A 14384-nucleotide genomic window follows, 5' to 3' on the forward strand; every position below is an offset into this window, starting at 1 on the left:
TCCTTTAACGTTCCTCACCATTAAACATATAAGAATTCATGACGTAATGCAGTCTGACATCACCCATATGCTTTTTTGATATTTTATTGTTAGTTAAGAACGTCATTATATTGAAATCCTTCTGCTCTAGATAACGTAAAGTATTGCATTTAATGATAATATCATATTGATTATCTTATATATTATCTTTTGGATAATTTCATATATTGTTTGCATTAAGCTGAAGAAAATAAAAGAACAAATATAAAAATATATTACTAATATAATGTATTAAAAAGTATATACTAAGTTTATTGTAATATATATACATATATGTATACATTTTTCTTTATTAGTTTAATATAATACTCTTAACGATATAATAAATTAAATATTTATATATTTTACATTTTTGACATTAATCTTAAAGCATTTTTTTCAAATATACCAGGACCGACTCGAGAATATATGATGTTTTTAGGAAAAGTTTGATTTTCAGCACATAATAAATTTAACAAATTTTCGATTTTTATATTAAAATGGTACATTGGTTAGTACGAAAAGTTAAATAGACAGAAGAAGAAACAATGGTAAAATCGACGCAACTTGCAATACGGCTTTTTGGGAGCACTGCTTCTTTTGTTCCTCTTTAAACAAGAGAATTACTAAATCAATAAAATGAATGATTGTGAAATAAAGTGTTTCTCCTTTTTCTTTTATTAGTATCTATAACATTTTATATGTATACATATATATTTTAGACAATATTTTTTGATTTATTTGATAAAAATAAATAAGTATTAGTATTAAATAATGTTTATAATTCTAGAGATGAATATTATACTATTACTGTTTTCTACAATGTTGGTGCCCCGAGGCCGGTACCTTTCCTGTCTTAGCCTAGAGTCGGTCCTGATATATATTTTCTACAGATGGCACTAGATGGCACTAGATACAATACAATATTTTATGGAAGAATGGTGGATGAGAGAATGTTCGTAGAATGAACATAACCTCTCTTAGACCGGTAGTAAACAAATCCGGTAATCGTATAAATTGAAGTAACTAATGAATAAATCTTATTGTTAAGTTTATAAATATAACAAATATGTATGCCAAATTACAAGATATGATTGGTCGGAAAGATCGATCGCGATTACGTGAATTCGTACAAAACGCAAACGTTGAAGAAGTGAGTAAAGAAAGAATAACTTACTTTCATTTTAAATGAAATGACATTTGGTTTAAATAACTCATTTAAAAAATTAAAAATATATTAGTTTTCTTAAGACATTAGGCCTCATTTATATCAATTTATTTGCATTTCTAATAGTAATACTGTATGAGCCGTTCATGCCAAAGTGATTAACTAAAATTTAACTATTGTTTTATATTTTATTATCAAAGTACTTGATTGATGCTTATCTTTTTATATTTAAAATATATTTCCTTAATAATTAGATTTAACATTATACTAAATGACAACAATTTTTATGTTCAACGTTCAACAATAAATGATGCTACAATGCGTATTACTTTATCAATTTTTTCTACTTTCTGTTCTTTGAAGTTAACTAATTTGATAAATAAGTGGCTCATATATATGATATTTTATAATTGGTGGTACAAACAAACAGGGGATGATTCTACATATGCATATTCGATAAGTTTTTAAATTTATTTTTCTCAAAAACAAAAGCTTTTATGAACAAATTGTATATTACATTTTTGACTAAGTTTTTCATGTAAAATCATCCCCTGCTTGCTATTACTATCAGGACACCCTGTATAATTATTACTATACTATTTAATTAAATATATATATTTTGTTTGTCCATATATTCTAAAAAAGTATAAAAATTTATATTTGTTACAGCTATGTAAAGTGTTGGGTGATAAGATTTATAGCGGAGATATAGTAAAAGTTCTGAATGAAGTATTACAAGTATACGGTAACGTTGACAGATTTTCTGAAAACAAATTAAAAATAGTAAAAGCCGTATTACAAATATTAAGAAATGCCACAATCAGTAATAACCATGCTGAAGAGATTATCAATCTCATAGCTATAGATTTTCCTAATTATTCAAAGAATTGTTTACTTCAATTAGTACAATTTTGTACATCTCATATTTATTTAAACGAAGATAACTTCCACAGGTATAATAATATTTATTATTTAAATTATTATCTAATTATCTAATATATTCCTGAAAGATATAATGATTATAACAATATATAAGTAAAAGTGTAATAAAATAATCAAAATATTTTAGTTGGAAAGACTTACTACCAGTATTATTAGAAATTTTGGAACAAGAAAAATATATTGACTATATGGGTTCGGAAGTTTCTGGAAATGAATATAAATCACTGATCGTTAAATCCATATGTAATAGCAATTGGGATCCTAAAATCGCGCCATGTTTAGCCAAAATGTTTGGGTAAATTTCTTAATATTAAAAAATAGATGTTTATATATCAATTTTAACCCTTATCCAAAAAGTTTATTTATGTAACGTAGATGGGCAGTCTGAATTCAATTGAATATTTAAATAAATCACACAATTTCAATAAAGAGTATACGGTAGGACCCCCTATAACGCGAGATATACGTTTTGCATTATATGCAAAAAATTAACTAAATAAATAATTAATAAAAAAATGTTATAAGTAAAAGAAATAATCATTTTTCTTAATTGTGCGAATTGTTGATTCATTGCTGTTAAATTTCTTGCAAGGAGATGTTAAGTTATCACTGGATTTTAATCGATCAAGAATTTCTAATTTTTCTTCTAATGATATAAACCAGTTTATCTTTTCTGAAAATCTTTGGAGTCATAACTTGAAATTATTGCTTCTTATTTCTGATATTAAATATAATAAAAAGATTGCCTTACACACACACACACACACACACACTTTATAATCAATTATTATCTACTTTGTAATTGAAATGAATTCTTTTTTGAAATAACATAAAAAATTATGCACAGAAATAACTGTTTTACAATATGCATTTTAAACAACTTATTCTTATCGCACAAGGGTTAATATAAAATTATGCTTTGAGTTGATTTAAGAATGCACATATTTTTATATTAAAAATGAGTCTTTTTCAGAGCAACTTTTTAATCGTCTTATATGGAGACAACGATACAATTTTTAGTCTACTTTATAGAATTAACATGTAATAGGGAGTCCTACGGTATTTTGTTTTTAGGATAAATTAATAAGAATATACATAAATGTTTGATAATTTACTTATTAAGATGTAATATGAAAATTAAGTAATTATTTAATTATTTAATTGCTATAATTGTTTTAGAATCACACAGTTCGCAACTCAGTAGTTGTAAAATTCATTTTCATACGTTCTATTAACTACTATTCTTGCTGGTTATTCTACTTTTATGAAATTTTCCAATGATCATCTTTTATAATTATTTCTTACATGGATAGAGAGCCTATTAGATTTCTGAAAAAATAGTTCAAAGAGTATACTAGATTTTTGTTACTTATTTATATAATAAAATTATATATGTGAATTTTTTTTGTTGGCTTTCAAAAGTTTAAACATTTTTTACGTACTATTCAAAATATTAAGAAACTAAAAAATAAAAACCAACATGTGATTCCATTAGATTCATCTTGTCTGGCTAAGGGTTAATCTTTTTATTTTTTTTTTAATAATCTTTTGTATTAGTTAAAAAACAAAAGAGTTTTATTATATAATTTTATAATTTTGTTTTTAATTTGTTTATTTTTTTGTTTTAACAGAGACATGATTTTGGAGAAAAAAGACTTGAATGTAGTAGTTATTTCATTATGCCATAAACTTTCCATGATTGCCTTAAATGAAATACCACCTTTTGTGTACCAGACTCTTAGATTATGTAATAATTATAGTTGTATACATCTGATTGTATCATTGCGCAAATATTTTGCAACATATTATTCAGATGCAAATAGCAAAGAATCAGAGAACGCTTTTGAAAATATTAGTAAGCAACACTATTCTTTTAATAACTTAATACAGTTCCTAGATGTTATGTATATATTAATGGCAATATATAAAAAACCAAGCATTCTATAGAATGCCTAGCATTTTTGGGCAAAGTATGAAGTATCCAAATTATTGTAACGCTAAACGTACCATGACTGGTTAAATGACTGATTGTGAAATTTTTGACAGAATTTCTTATAAGTTATAGTGTTATTTGGTAAGTCAATAATTCTTATTGCATAAATGGTATATTTTTTATGTATATGCTATGAGGAATGCATTACTGCGGACATTCCATAGAATGACTGGACAATCTGTGAAGTACTGCTTATTACACACATTGCCTGTAACACATACATCATAATATATATGACTTTTTGAAAATAGATCATTTGATCCGCTGTGATAGAAATAAGTATACATAAAGCTATATGTTTAGTGTTAATATTATATACAAGGTGGTAAAGAAAGGGTCTAATATTTTAAAGGCCTATAGTACTTATCAAGAGGAGTAAAAAATGTCTAATTAACATGAGTTTTAAAATTAGTCCTTTCGACTTAGATAAATTTTTAATATTTTTAAAAATATTATTATAATATAATATATTATTATAAAATTTGTATTATCAGAAAAGCAAGCTTTTAGAAGCAAGCTTTTAGAAGCTCATTAGAAACGTCATTAGCATGAGTATTTTATACTTTGCCAGTTTATCTTTTGGCATTGCATAGAATGCTTAGAAAATGTGTGAAATATTAATCGTTTCGTACTTTGGCTAAAAAAGTCAGGCATTTTGTACAATACCTGCTTTCCATCGATTGCTGATAACATATACATATATATACTTTTGATGAATTTCTTATATATGTATTTTCATTCTTGTAGGCACTACAAGTTTACAAGAAATAAAAGACGCAGAAAGCAATGTTCTGTTTTACATACATCATGCTGCACAATTACATTACAAGTGTATCAAAGATTTGATACTTATATTTAAAAAGTTTTCCATGGTACCAGAATATGTGTTGGAACCTTTCATTTTATCAACAACATTTATAATCTCCAGTGTACACGAAGAACAGGTAACAAGTAATTAATTTACATGATATATAATTTTGTTTTTCTATTAAAAACTTTTAAGATTGTACACTTCATTTATTTATACATTGACATTAAGATTTTAAAATACATTCTCTTTCTCTCTCTATTTTCTTTCTTCTCTTATATTAAATTTTTAAAGATTTGTACAAATATATAGGTGTTTGAGATACTTCATCTGACTATTTTAAGAAAAATGCAGGATAACGAAAAATGTAAGAACAGTGCTTGGTTAAAATCTTTAACGCATAATAATTGTGATATTATGAATATTATAGATCAAGTTATAGCAAATAGGTATGTACATGTATATAAGAATATATATTCCTATAAATATAAAATTATATTTTTTAATTAATTTATAGTGATAAGGGTCGCCATGTTGTATTAAAAGGAATTATGGATTTAGCATTTGTGCTTATGGATACAGAACATTCAACTGGAAAAAATAGTAAATATACAGTACATAAAATTGGTATACAAATACTTCAAAGATTATTAAAAAAAAGACATGAAATATGTGGATCTGTACTTCAATTATTAACTGACAAAATAGTGGCAGGTGGTTTGTTAATATCACAGTACACAGGTAAAAAATGTTATTACAGAAAAAAGAAATTAATGTAAAAATATCTTTTTATATATTGTACAATTATTTTTTCATATATATTTTTTCTATATAGATTGTTTGGCATACATGTGCCATAAGCTAGCAATGAATGTACTAGATTTTCAAACTTATATAATTACTCTTCTTGATCAATTGCTATGTGTACCTGGTATTGCAGCTGTACAAATTCTTTATGCAGTTTTACCACTAATACAAATATCATCTAATGTAAAAGATAATGTTATATTAGCATTAAGAAAGGCTCTCTATAAAAAAGGAATATCTACACGTAAAATGGCAGTAACTGGTTTTCTTGAATTATTAAAAATGTTAAAAATGAATTCTATAAGAAATCTTCATAATGATTATTCTGAAAACTCCTCTGTATTATCAGGTTCATCAACAGTGTTAACTCAGGTAAACATAAAGAGCAGATTATGACTATATATTTCTAATTAAAATGCGTTTATATACAATGTTATTTTGTATTAAATTTTACTATACTTTTTAGGTAACATTAGAAAAACACAATAATATGGACAATAATAATGGATACAATAAAGGATTATGCGTGGATATATTGAATATATTAAAAAAGTGTTTTACTCAAGAATTTGAAGTCAGATCACATTTATATGAAGGTAAAATATAAGGAATAATATAAAATATGTATAATGTATCTATGTGAATAACGTATAATATATTTTTTGTTATTTTTAGGATTATCTGAGGTTGTAATTAAGAATCCTGAATTATCAGAATATATAATAGAAATATTACTTGCCCAATTAAATCTTTATTTTGAAGCTGATGAAAATATTTTACCTCCATTAAAAATAGATCTTAGTGCCGATATGAACGATCTACAAATGATTCCACGGGAACCTATAGCTATATTGATTTCCGTATTACAAGCAATATATATCAAAATAGCTTCAAAGGATTGGGAAATTTTAAATAAAATTGCTATCATTCTAGAATCACTGTGTGTGAGGATGGCACGAACTGAATTGGAACATTTAAATGTGGTATGTATTTTACTTCAGTTGTGTGAAAATAGTTTTTAAAAATAATTATTTATTTAAAACAATAAGATATATAGTAGAAATAATGAATAATAATATTAATTCCTAATCTTATAGGATGAAGAAATGGATCTACTTGATAATACCCCAAAATCACAACAAAAATTACATAATTTGAAAGAAATGATGGGTGTATATGAAGCTTTAATATCATTCAGAATTAATTCTTGGATTAACGGAAGTCAAAGTATAGCAAGAAATATATATGATCTTTTCAAAGGTTATAATAGATTAATGGACATTGTTAAGGTAATTTTGAAAATAATATCAATATTTATTAGCTATATCAGTGGTTCTCAAACTCTGTTTATGTTCGGGGTCCTTGGTAAATTTAGGTTTTAACGTTTTACTTAATATTTTAACAACTTCTCACCTTGCAGAAAAGTTAAAATTATTTATTATTAAAGGATTGACTAAAAGTAAATTAAAGATATTTTATTTGTAGAGGTTTCTACAAACAATTAATACTAACAATAAGTAAGTTAATGGTTTGTGCTAAGTTCGAAAGATTTTACATGTTATCTTTTATCGAATTAAAGATAGAAATAAAATTGTATAAATTTTTTAATATCTCAAGGTGCACATTTTGAGAACCACTGGGTTACATGATTATTATATGATTATAATTATAAATTATATATTCTCTATACGATAATATATATTATATGTTAGATTTATACTTATTGTAGAATCTGAGGAAAAAGAGGGGAAACAAAAGTAAGAAAAATAAAGATGCAAATAGTACTATACTTAAAAAAAAAAGCAATACAGATGCTATAAAATTACCAAATGGGAACATAAGTTTAAGCACAGTGTGTAAAATTTTGGAGCTATATTATTTGTTAGTATCATATTTAATATATATTTTATTTCAAAAATAAAAAACAAATAAATCACACGTACTAATACTATTGTTTTATAGGGACAAATGGTCAAACAATGATGAAGTTAAAATCCTGAGATCACATAAAGATTTTTATCATTACATTTTACAAAGTTGTATTTCTATTTTTCAAACAACAATGTCATTAAGTATTCCAGAGTTTGAAAAACATAAAAAACAAAATATAAAAATCTATCACGAAATTGGAAAGTAAGAATATTATTCGCTATATGTAATACTTTCGATTTTTTTGTTTGACATTGCATATGCTAATTAAAAAATGATTTCCTTATAGATTACTCTATAAAAATATAATTCTAGAATTTAGAGATTCATTCAATTATGATCAACAAGGAGCATTGTTAGCTTTGGAGTGTTTTAAAGAGTATTGTTGTCTAATATGCTCAAAGTTTTCTTCTCAATTGTCAACATTTCTGGATAGTATGTGTATGTATTTTTCTACAGTTGAAAAAGTGCAAACAAAATATCTTTTTACTTAATTCATTTATTTTTATATCTCTTAAATATCTTTTTTTTATTAGATAATCAAGAATCAACGAATAGTTTTAACGAACAATTGCAAACTTTTATTTTGTCTTTCAAAGCTCCATTAAAAATATCCTTCAATCAAGATTCTGATGAGGAAGAAATATATAAACAAATATCGTTAATATTATTAGAAATTATACAACAATTTGTGCATCAATTAAACTTTCAGGATAATAATGTGGATAAAGTTTGTATTAACATATTTCTATTGAAATTTTCTTATATGTGAAATTTTATTATAGACATTATATTAACTATACTTAATTAATTATAGATTTTTGAATGGATAAAAAAATGTTCACAAACAGAAGGTATTAGTGCTTCTGCAGCTATTTTGATACTTCAAATCCTTTTATGGATGGAAGACTGCGATAAAGACTATGGAATGATATTAAATGATATTTGTTTTGAAATATCAGAGAAATTGGGTATGATACATAAGGTTTGTAAATCTTATATATAACTAAGTATACTTTAAAAAATTAAAATACTAAACAAAAGTTATTTTTTTTTACATGTATCTTTTTTGTAGATCGAAACAACAACAAGCGAGAAATTTAAAATTATAAACGAAAGCACAGTTGTCCAAGCTTATAACACTGTTAATCATCAAATAAAAAATAAATTAGATAATGTATCTTGGTTTTTAGAACGTTTGAAAGCTGAACTTACAGCAATGAATGTTGTTAATTTTAATAATGAACAAAGTACGTATCGATGTTCATATTCATGAATTTTGAATAATTAATATTTCTATAATATTTTCCTAGATCCAGAAAACTTAGTAGAAAAAGAACGCAGTTTATGTAGACAGTTATCATATATCATTCAAATACTTAATACATTGGCCAATATATCTATTGATCCAGGTCAATCTACTAATTTGATATTTAAAAATTTACAACAATTGTATAACATACTGAGTAAACTTACTAAATATTTTTATAATAAATCGAGCAGTGGAAATGCAGCATTTCATGCCGTTAGGTAAGTATTTAAAATTAGCATAATTATATCTAAATATGTTAAAAGTTATAAATGTATCAATTTCTTTTTTCATTATTATCTTTAAGATTTATTCAAGTGATACAGTTAGCAGGAAAGCCACTAAAATATACTTTCTATGAATTAGTAACGCACATAGAGGTACGTGATGTTTAAAAATTTATATTCATTTATATATAAATTATTATAAATATTATTATAAATAACAGAGATATTCAAGGTGGACAGAGAGTTATTGTTGCACTCTATATATACGAAATTAAATATGTTGTATGTATTTTTACAAATTCTTTTTATTGCTTTGATTAGGATAGTCAGAGTAAAGATAAGAAACGATTAAAGACAGATACAAATATACAAAAAAATTATATCTTAAGAGAAACCAAATTAATACCACGTGTTGTTTATGAGATTGAACAATTTAGTAAAGAAGTATTACTACTTGGAAAAAAAACAGGGGTAAGATACAGAATTATGATTATAAAATTATATAAACTGTGAATTATTTGTACTGATTTCTTTTTATTAGGTACCCTTAGAAAATTATATCAAACATAGCGTTACACGTGATTTCCGAATATTAGATTCACAATTAACAGAATCTCTGGAACAAATGGACGTCAGTATGGTAAGAAAATAATTATAATATATATTACACGTTGATTTGTTAAATATTAACAATTATTATCTTTCCGATTTAATAGTTAAGCACGCAACGCAGTAATGTCACGAATATAAATAACAGTCATATACAAGATTCTAATGATACTTCATCATCCATGACAGAACATTCCATGATTGAGTCGTAAATAGATTTCCATAAATTTGATTAATCTTATTAGATAACGAAATATAATAATTATATGAGATATTTTAATTTTATATTTGTATATGTATGGTTTATTATAATGTAATTTTATATTTTTGTAATTGTGGTATGAAAATGTATACAACTTATTTTTTCATTGATATTAAATAATATGATTAAAAGTAAGAATGTACTAATACAACTTATAAAAACTAAACTTAATATTAATTGATGTATTATATGATCTTAACGAAGAATACTAATTATGCTATGAAACATTATTTACGTAATATAATTATAAGTGAAAAATATATACGAAGATTATATGCTTCTAATTAAAAAATAACTAATTTAAACAAATTTCTCAGTAATCGATGTTTTCAGATGTTGAGATATTCATGCTACGAAATCGAGTGGTCTATTGAAACCTCCTTTTCTATTCATATACTGTCTATACTTTCTTTTTAGAATAACATGTACTGCACCTACATCATTTCCTTCAACCTTTTTACCTTTGGTAGTATCGAAGCCACAAAAACCCATCATTCTCATCATCTCTTGTTCTTCTGGTGTTTTTCCTTGAAGATCGGCCTCTATATAAGAAAAATTATCTTTATTATAATTATCAATATTTACATAAAGAATAAACAATACATTTTTATTATATTAAAATTATTTTATTTAAATATGCAGAATAGAATGCATCTTACTAATTTTGATGATTTTCAAATGCTTTATTAAAGTCAACATTCTGAGTATTTCTTTTCTTTATCCTTTCATTGCAATAAACACATATATGTGTCTAGCGAAGACTATCGGTGTGAACAATGAACGTATATATGTATCGAGCAACTTTCTTATACACACAAGTCATAACGTTTTAAAATGTTAATATTTATACAAAAAATTAATACATATTGGAAATGAAAATGTTTTGTTTCAATTTAGACAAAATAGGTAGACAAAGTAATTGATTGTACGCTATATATTTTATCAGTATACTAACAAAATATACACTATATGAAAAAATGTTCCATCCTCAGCTATCGCAATTAAAATACTTCTTACCAAATACACACAAGATATAATAAAAATACAATTATTATTTTTAGAAGTAATACTTGACTGGATCTTCTTTGCATTTTCTAATAATTTTGAAACAATTGAGCATATCAATTATATCAAATTTTACTTCTCTTATAATAAAATGCTTTTGTGCAATACAATTTAAAAGTTTAATATTCTAAAAATATATTTTTGTGTAAAAGAATCTTGAGATATTATACTACCAGAAAATATTGTTTTTAAATTGATAATGGGGGGCAGGGGGGTATGAATATTCCTGGGATTCGCAATACATGTATTGGAAAAAATACTCAGAATGTTAATCTTGACAACATATGTTAAACTCGATAAATTATATTGATTTATGAGTTTACTTCACATAGATACTAATCATTTTGATTCTCACTGTACCTGTTATAACAGGACGTTCTGCTGTAGATAATTTAGCTCTGGGTTTAGGTCTGTCTCGTTCTCTAGATCTAGATCTACTGTATGATCGTTTATGTCTTTCCCTATCACGATCTCGTTCTCTTTCTCTATCTCTTGATTTTACTCTTTCACGTTCTGCAGATCTAGAATCAAATTTTGACTATATTAACTTTTATCAAGTACAATAGGTATAAACTAAATCAATCATTATTCTTACCATTTTTGTACATACCTCCGACGTCTTTCACGAGATCGTCGTCTTCGACGATCTCTTTCACGATCACGTTCTCTGGAACGATCACGTCGTCTTCCTGGTGATGGTGTATGACTTCGACCCATTTAGGTTAGAATTTTAAACACTGAATTATTAAAACTGTTTGCACACCATTATACAACCTTTAATGAGAAATATATAATAATAAATATTATAATATATTATTGTATATTATTATCATTATTATATGATGTATGACTTCGACTCATTTAGGTTAGAATTTTAAACACTGAATTATTAAAACTGATTGCACACCATTATACAACCTTTAATGAGAAATATATAATAACAAATATTATAATATATTATTGTATATTATTATTATTATTATATATATATATTTATATTTTATTTTGTATTTCTTAAGTGTTTTGATAGTATGCTTTAAAGTTATGCATATAAATACTATATGATACTTATAAAATATTATAATATTGTATCATATACAAAACAATATATACTTACAAGATTGCATAGTTGCAAATATTGAGTAATTCTATTTCATTCAGTCAATAAATTATCGAGTATCTTAAACGTCTTTTAATGGGTCTTTTTATTGACTACTGCTAACCTTTATTTATATTTTTGATTCACGTAGTAATCTACCTGTTAGCGTCACATGAGCACAGCAGTTAATATAATGGCGGTAAAATTTTGTAATTAAATGTTATAATAATTATTGGCATTAATTTCATAATTTATGATAATCTCGTAATTCAAATCTCGTTAAAAATTAAACAAGAGAAAATGTTGTGCAAAAGTGATAACGAAAATGTTACAATAAATATGATTTTGCAATATTTTCGTAAAAATATCTAACGATGTAATTTCTATTTTAACACAGGGTATCAATGATATTATTCTATCGTTCAAAACAACGATGTTTGTTAATGATATCGGTTTTTGCATATTTCATAAGTAATATTGTTTTATATGTTAATGATAAGAACTCATCAATATTTCAATTTCATGTTAAACTGACATGTTTATATATACCGTCTTATATTGATATTGCTTACGAAATCCAAACTGACGTAGACAGTAATAGTGATGCAAATGCTTTTATTATTAAGCTAAGATTTTTACCAATAATTATAATTGACGAGTGTATATTCGTCATGGAGAAATTGCAATAATTTGTGTTATGATGAGTATACTTTTCATGTGGACAAAATAATTACAATTCGTTATATATTTATATATAAGTTACAATTTTAATTGAAACTAAAATGTATTCGTAAAATTCAAGATTTTAAAAATATTTCAAGACCAGGATGAAATGAAACGAAAAAATATATAAATAATTATTATGAAAATATTGTGTTAATAGTTTAAATAATGTAGAACAAACTCGATAAACTTAACGCTACACATTTTTCAGATAATATAATAAGTATATCTTCAAAAAAATAATCTTACGAAAATAATATTGGGAAACAACGAAGATATTGGTGTTTAACTTGTGAAGTTTTTTGTGTGAAGTATATTGTACTTCATTTTATTCCATTTCATTCAGCAACAGCAGATTCAATTTTTAACTAATCATTTTTCTAAGTAATTGATTTTCTTTTATTTTTTTCTTTCATATGTCAATTACATGTTTACACAGTCGTCACAGCTGACTATAGTTAATAATTATAATTTAACATATTAAATATCATATATTTATTATTTAATATTCAACACTAAACTTACCGAAACTTCATTTATACTAATTCTTACTGCGACCTGTCCGTAAAAAGAAAATTATATTATTTACAACTGAACGTAGATTATAGTCAATTTAGTACTGAATTAAATAATAAATGAAATAATATCTTTAAAAAAAATGATAATTCTTGATAAATAATTTAATAATGAAAATGATTTTTTTTCAGTCAAATTAAAAAATATTCTTTTTATTATCCCTGTCAAATTTTTTTTCCACGATATCTTTATTTTCAAAAAGTACTTGTTTATCGAAATTCGAATACTTTTCTAGTCTGTTATTAATTTTTTCTATTATTGACATATTTTTTCAGTGCCTTAAAATTTTTAACGTAAAATATCATTTCTTAAATTACAGTGCATATAAAATTAATGATAACATGCACTCTATTTTTGGTTGCACAATTTTTACTCATAATATTGAAATAAATGTTCAAAAAAAATGTATTTTAATATTGTAACGAGTTTCATTTACTCTAATATGATTAAATAATATAAATTTAAAATATTTTCTTATTGACTATAAAGACTCCATTTTGTATTGATTTATAATCAAAAAATGTTTCCGTGGTGATACATATATTTTTTTCATTGTCATTTATATAGTTCAAAATAATTCAAAATTTTGAAATACCATGAAATAAAATATGTACCGTTTTTTAACTTTTTGCGTAAAATTTCCTGAATACTATTAAAACATTGCTGATTACTTTGACGAGTTTTATAAAATTATGTAGAATATTTATTAAATGTAGAAATTAATTCGGTGCCTTTCGTTTTAAAATTTGAATTCATTCGTTCATTTCGAATGAAAAATCGGTTGTTCGGAATTATTGATATTGAAAAAGATGTGCTTAATGTACGATGGGATTTTCGAGGTATCATTTA

The 14384-nt window shown here is 24.6% G+C and overlaps 2 protein-coding genes across 2 annotated transcripts; one reads left to right on the forward strand and one right to left on the reverse strand.

Moving 5' to 3' along the window:
• Positions 1–897: 897 nt before the first annotated feature.
• LOC122515371 (Fanconi anemia group I protein homolog) lies at positions 898–10107 on the forward strand. The gene is made up of 22 exons (XM_043632691.1): positions 898–1171; positions 1856–2139; positions 2256–2423; positions 3760–3983; positions 4869–5065; positions 5242–5378; positions 5447–5670; positions 5765–6108; positions 6203–6332; positions 6412–6719; positions 6834–7025; positions 7466–7617; positions 7699–7869; positions 7955–8106; positions 8202–8395; positions 8483–8650; positions 8741–8915; positions 8979–9195; positions 9282–9354; positions 9523–9672; positions 9743–9841; positions 9918–10107. Exons 1-22 carry the CDS (start codon positions 1088–1090, stop codon positions 10020–10022), a joined length of 3948 nt encoding a protein of 1315 aa, XP_043488626.1. The 5' UTR covers positions 898–1087; the 3' UTR covers positions 10023–10107.
• Positions 10108–10130: 23 nt separating this feature from the next.
• On the reverse strand, positions 10131–12433 carry LOC122515374 (U4/U6.U5 small nuclear ribonucleoprotein 27 kDa protein). The gene is made up of 4 exons (XM_043632695.1): positions 12255–12433; positions 11748–11911; positions 11498–11658; positions 10131–10614 (listed from the first exon to the last, which is right to left on the reverse strand). The coding sequence occupies exons 2-4, from the start codon at positions 11852–11854 to the stop codon at positions 10418–10420; spliced, it is 465 nt and encodes a 154-aa protein (XP_043488630.1). The 5' UTR covers positions 11855–11911; positions 12255–12433; the 3' UTR covers positions 10131–10417.
• Positions 12434–14384: the final 1951 nt, after the last annotated feature.

Source organism: Polistes fuscatus, unplaced genomic scaffold (genome assembly GCF_010416935.1).
Source record: "Polistes fuscatus isolate 324 unplaced genomic scaffold, CU_Pfus_HIC Scaffold17, whole genome shotgun sequence".
NCBI lineage: Eukaryota > Metazoa > Arthropoda > Insecta > Hymenoptera > Vespidae > Polistes > Polistes fuscatus.

Excerpts from the sequence above, each read along its gene's own strand:
- LOC122515371 (XM_043632691.1), top strand. The coding sequence starts at position 1,088 with ATGTATGCCAAATTACAAGATATGATTGGTCGGAAAGATCGATCGCGA. Across the intron at positions 2,140-2,255 it reads AACGAAGATAACTTCCACAG|TTGGAAAGACTTACTACCAG; the intron begins GTATAATAATAT and ends AAAATATTTTAG. Across the intron at positions 6,333-6,411 it reads CAGATCACATTTATATGAAG|GATTATCTGAGGTTGTAATT; the intron begins GTAAAATATAAG and ends TGTTATTTTTAG.
- LOC122515374 (XM_043632695.1), bottom strand. The coding sequence starts at position 11,854 with ATGGGTCGAAGTCATACACCATCACCAGGAAGACGACGTGATCGTTCC. Across the intron at positions 11,659-11,747 it reads TCTCGTGAAAGACGTCGGAG|ATCTGCAGAACGTGAAAGAG; the intron begins GTATGTACAAAA and ends ATTTGATTCTAG. Across the intron at positions 10,615-11,497 it reads AGAACGTCCTGTTATAACAG|AGGCCGATCTTCAAGGAAAA; the intron begins GTACAGTGAGAA and ends TTTCTTATATAG.